We start from the raw sequence: 5,919 nt of genomic DNA on the forward strand, positions 1-5,919 counted from the left end.
TGCTTCATCAGTTCATCCATGAAAATCCTTTGGAAAAGTTTCCCCGTTCATCCAGACCAGGTTGCAGACGCAGACAGGAAATGTCTCTCTGTTCATTAGAGGAGGAATTCCCATTTTTCATCCATCCATCCATTTTCTGTCACGCTTATCCCAGTTAGGGTCAGGAGGGGTGCTGGTGCCCATCTCCAGCAGTCAATGGGTGAGAGGCGGGGTCCAACCTGGACAGGTCTCCAGTCCATCACAGGGCAACACAGAGACAAACAGGACAAACAACTATTCACACACACACTCACACCTAAAGAGGATTTAGAGAAGCCAATTAACCTAACAGTCATGTTTTTGGACTGTGGGAGGAAGCCGGAGTACCTGGAGAGAACCCACACATGCTGATACAAAATGTAATTACCACAATGTCATCATTACATGTCTATTACAGGTACATCATCAATTTAGCACTTTTGGCACTTCTGTATTACTATGCTCCATTAACACATTCATTTTGTTGTGATGGATTTTTATAATATGTTATATTACATGATTTATATACTTCATAATGACTATGCAATGAGATGTGCCTATTTTATTTTATTTTTATCATAAGCTACGGTAATCCAAGTGATGAATTTATCTTTCTTTAAAAGTCTTAAGTCCCCCTGAAAATGAGAACATCATTGTTGTTAGATGTTATAGAGCACATATTGTTTATGTTGTGACCGGTCTAATAGGGACTACCAATGTGGCGGCCAGTGGATTCAATCCAACCCGTATTACCAACGGGCAATCAGCAGTCCAGTGAATAAATAGAACCTGCTAATAAACAGAGTAAACGTGCTTAAAGCTGCTCAGTGATTAGGAAGTCTTATTCATTCTGAAAAAACAGAAAAATGCTTTATTTTCTCTCTGAAATCTGAATAAAAACATTATTTCTTAAATCTATGAGTCTGTCTAATCCACAGATGGAGGCAGCCTGTCACTCCAGCCTTCATCCACTAGATGGCAGTAAAACTCAACACGTTTGGAGTTATTTAGTTTTTTCTTCAAAACTTTATTTTGAAAAAACCTCAGAGTGACATCATATCCAACCATCAGCTCCTGTCTCATTTCCAGCACATTTGTTTCCTTTATTTTCAGGCACATAAAGCGAGGAGTAAGGCACCTTTAATGAAGGAAGAACAAAACGCCTCTGATGACTTTCACTCCTTAACAGGATCCTTTCAGCTCGTTAGGCTTTGAGCAAATGTTTGTCATCCTGAAAACGATTGAAAACTATTTTATTATTTTTCCCTTTAAATCTTAATCAGTTCCCAGGTTTATTTATTTCATCTTTTGTTTCTGTTTTTATTACTGGCTTAAACAAATAAATGGTTCACATGGATCGGTTGTTCATTTTTACAGTACGATCAGAAATCAGCACCGTCAGAAACTGAATTTGACTAAAACCTGTTTTCTAATGATTTTTTTTTTTAGTTAAATGTAGTTTTTAAAATGAAATAGTCTAAAAAATGAATTATAAATCCAGAAAATTCAGACTCCTTTGAATGAAATTCCTTTTCAAAGTGATTCATTTAATGTCAGATTCAGTCAGACGGTCCAGGTTTCTGTCCGTACTTCCAGACCTTTCCATGACCATCACCTCATCAGTGGTTCTTCTCCCAGAATCGGCTCCGTTCAGAAGTTTGAGCTCCGACCAACCAGCATGCTGCTCAGTCAGGCTAAAGCAATCAAACCACTCAAAGTTCACATTTATAACGTCGGTATTAAAGCTCGGCGAGCAGAGACGACGTCTGGAAGTCAGACATTCCTACATGTCCGGTACCGATCTGTGAGGCAGCTGAGCTTTAATCTGTTTTAACTTTTATCACCTAAAAATATTCCCAGATGTTTGCTAGTATCATTTTCTCAGAAGCAAAAGGCAGCGATTCGGTAGCTTTGGGATCAGAAACAAGCAGCTGGAAGCAGGAGACAGAACTAAAAATATAAATTATCAGAGCACCGATTGAATCGGCCGATCAGCCTCGATTTCCTGAACTTTATTAGATCGATATTTCGACAAGTCTGAAAATCCTCCTGTCATTGCTCTAAACTTTGGTTGATATTAGAGAAGTTTTGATTGCTCCACAGGTACTGATGTTGATCAGTGAGATTAGATTGGAATATTGTATCCAACCTGTATTGTTCAATATCGAACCGGTCCATCAGGCTTTTTAAAGCTCAGACCGGCCAGAAATCGATGCATCAATAGCATAAATACGCAGCCTTTCTTTGTTAGTGTTTTCCCATCAGCTCTGGGTGCAGGCGGCCTTTGTGGATGAACCAGTCGGGGTTCAGTGGAGCCGTTAAGGCGGCGGACTTCCTGCCTCTGGTCAATACTACGGAAACCTGCAGGCAAAATACTGACTGCTCAAAACTTCCCAATAGAACCCATCTTCAAAAAGTCTGAATTTTTTAAATAATTATTGATCCCATAGAGAAACAGGCCTCCATCTTGTTTGATCTCAAGCCGTTTTACAAACATCTGAGTCTTAGTTTAATAATTAGAAAATATTCTGGGTCACCAAAGATTCCCAAACAGGAAACAAAACTGAGGATTTTCTCTGAACAAACGTTCCTCCTGTTTTAAAACATGTTGAACTGTTCTGGCTTCTGATGTGATCCGTTCCTTTAAGGCACCGAGTGCAGAGCGATCGTGTAACAGCCGAGTTTAACGCCACAGAACAAAGATGGAGGATCTCCAGAAGCAGAAACTCCTCCTCATCACCAAGCAGCAGCAAGATGAGGCTCAGTGGGACACAAACACTGGAAGCTTTAAAGCAGTCAGGCTTCAATGGAGCTTTGTGCAAAAAAATAAAAAAAAATACTAATCAGTTCAGATAAGAAGCAAGTAAAACAACACGTTCACTGTACAATATGACATTTCTGATGTGAAGTAAGAAAAGTGTAAAAGAATCCATGTGGGTCTAAAACTGTTCTGAGAGCAGCTCACACAGCCGCTGAGATACAGACTCCTTACTGGTCCGCAGGGTGAGGCGGTACATCTGGAAAAGAAACACACGGAGAGACCAGTTACAGCATCTCTGATGGAGACAGACGTCTGATCCATGCATTTCAGTTGGATTTTATCAGACAGAGCGACTAAAGGGAACAGCTTAAAAACAAACGGATGAATATTACAGAGGCAGAGCGCCTCGTGTCACTAGCTGATCCGCCCCGGAAGCACGATCCATCGTACCATCAGCATCCTGATATACATCCGGGTTTCCATAAATAATTTAATTATGGAACTAAAATTACTTATTTCTATTCATAAATCACTAAACAACGCTTTTACACACCTTTAAAAAATGTTTTATGACTTTTTCTTATTTTTTTGATGCCTTTTGCATTTACTTTATTAAACTGCACTGGAAAGAAATCTAAATCTAGATAAGTCATTTTTTCTTAAAATAAGTTCATTTGTTCTTGGATTAAGGAGGTAAAGAGACATTTTGCCAATGGAACAAGACAATTTACACTTAAAATAGGAAAACATAATTGTATTTTAAGTGCATTTGATCTAATTATCTTATTTCAAGAGGAAAACTGTTAATTTCATTGGCAGAGCATTTCATTTATCTACTCAAATTAAGGGTAAATACACTTCATTTGCAAAATTTGTACATTATTTCTAGATTGTTTTTCTAGTGTGACATCATCCGAAATGCTCACACTGCAAAAAGTTTTTTTTTTTAAAGAAGACAATTTACATTTAAAATTAGAAAACAGATTGCATTGTCTTATTTCAAGTGCATGTTATCTAATTATCTTATTTTAAGACTAAAAATACTCATTCCATTTTCAATTAAAAAACATAAATATATGGGACTTCCACTCCAGCTCTGTGTCCTTGTTTCAAACATTGATCTCTGTGGCGGGAGGAGAGAGTTTTACCTGTGCTTGTGTGTTGGGCTCCAGCCTGAGCAGGCAGCCCACCTGAGTGGTCTTAGTGTGGATGATTCCAGCCCCGACGAAGTTAGCAGGATTGGGATCCACGCCATCCAGCAGAGCCACGCCGAAGCCCAACAGCTGAAGGGAGGAAAGAGAAGGAAGAGAAACCTTCATCAGAAAGATCCTGTCCCCAGTAGCTGCTGCTGATTCATTTAGGCTGAGATTGCTTTTTGCTTCCAATTACCCACACTGGAAAAATTATCTAGAAATAGTAAAATAAAAATCTTAAATTAAGTGTATATACCCTGAAGATTCAATGGGTTTTAAAGGAGATGCACATTTATTACTTTATTATGATGATTTATTCCACTCTTCTTTAGTACAGCTACACTGCAAAACATTGAACTCTAAATAAGTAATTTTTTCTTAAAATAAGTGCATTTTGTCTTGAATGGAGGAGGTAAGTGAGACACTTTGCCAAAGGAACAAGACAATTTACATTTAAAATGAAAAAAAAAACTATTGCATTGTCTTATTACAAGCACATTTTATCCAATTATCTTATTTTAAGAGTAAAAATACATTTCAATTTGCAAACATCTCATTTACTTACAAAAATTAAGGGTAAATACAATTGATTTAAGAAATTTGTACTTATTTCCAGATTGTTTTTCCAGTGTATGTTTTATTATGATCAGTAACATAATTAAGGATTTCTTTTCCTTCATCACCTATTACTTTATTATTTATATTTTACATATAAAATAAAAGTGGGGGTTGCCAGGTGGTTTTTACCATCCTTGTAATCTTATCCATGAAAGAGCAGAATTGTAATAAATACATTAATATAAATGTCCTATAAAACAAATAAATGTACCTTAAAATAAGTAGATGCAAGTTTATTTATTATATAATTAAAATATTAATGATATAAATAAATTGAAAATGCACCATTTGATATTTAAATGTCCAGTTAGGATATTTAAAATGATGAATCAAATGATTGAACATTACTTTCAATTTAAAAATGAAAACATTTACATAGATTTACACATAGATGTAGAGCAAATTAATGATAGAAGTGAAATGTTTGCTCTGCCGTATCCATAAAACCACTCTGTGCTACAACTAGACACTGGACTGTTTTGTGCTCATTTCCTCTTTTTTTTGGGTTTAATCTTAACAGCAGTATTTAACACTGAATGTCTCCCTGTTTACCTTGGCTTTGGCAACGTCTGTGTCCATCTGGTTTTTGGCTTTGAAGATTTTCTGCACCTCTTGTTGAGGGCTGAGCACAAAAAACACAACAAAAAAGAAAACATTAACTTTCAAAGAAAGGTTTTCAATTACTTCTACTTTTAAAACACAAACCTTATGAGGTAAAGTACAGAAGCGTATTGCATTCACCAAAGAAAAATTAATCGGACAGCTTTTCTCATAATTAAGAGCTTCTGTTCTCATAATTTAGAGATAATATATCACATTTAGGAGATCAGGAAGGACAGTCATTGCATTGCTGAGCTACGCTACATGAAACCTAAACAATGAGTGGGTTATCAAATTTAATATGTTTTTATTTCCATTTAGGTATGCGACAATGGGAAATAATGTGGATGGAATTAGTTTTAGTTTTTCAGCATTGCGCAGCAAATCCTTAGTATTGTTTAGGTGAAAAAGCCCACTCTACTCTGACTTACTGGCAGTCACACTGTTCCTGCAGGAGCAATTAAACCAGCACAGGATGCTTAATGGTTATAAATGGATGCATCTGAAATGCATCCCAGCTGGCTTGGTGGCGTCCCAAAGAACTATCCACTGAGGCCTTCTCAAAATCCTACATCAGAGGTCATGGAATAGCGGACTGAGGTCCGGATCCAGACCCACCTGTTGGCTAATCAGGACCCAACCTGATTTAAAACATTTATAAATTACCGCATGTTGTCTGATGACAGTGTCTAATTTCACTTGCTGTCAGTCTGGGCTGCTGCTGCTGCT

At 37.1% G+C, this 5,919-nt stretch overlaps 1 protein-coding gene across 1 annotated transcript in view; it reads right to left on the reverse strand.

Annotated features, from left to right (window-relative positions):
* Positions 1-1,040: 1,040 nt before the first annotated feature.
* The window catches only part of LOC107101473 (AP-2 complex subunit alpha-2-like), a 45,557-nt gene continuing 40,678 nt past the window's right edge, over positions 1,041-5,919 (reverse strand). Inside the window, exons 19-21 of the mRNA XM_015400411.1 lie at positions 5,143-5,212; positions 3,928-4,062; positions 1,041-3,035 (exon numbers count right to left, since the gene is read on the reverse strand). Of these exons, the coding sequence (XP_015255897.1) occupies positions 2,958-3,035; positions 3,928-4,062; positions 5,143-5,212 (283 nt within the window). The 3' untranslated portion in view covers positions 1,041-2,957. The remainder of the gene's footprint in view (positions 3,036-3,927; positions 4,063-5,142; positions 5,213-5,919) is intronic.

This window comes from Cyprinodon variegatus, unplaced genomic scaffold, assembly GCF_000732505.1.
Source record: "Cyprinodon variegatus isolate N-32 unplaced genomic scaffold, C_variegatus-1.0 Scaffold1100, whole genome shotgun sequence".
Lineage (NCBI taxonomy): Eukaryota > Metazoa > Chordata > Actinopteri > Cyprinodontiformes > Cyprinodontidae > Cyprinodon > Cyprinodon variegatus.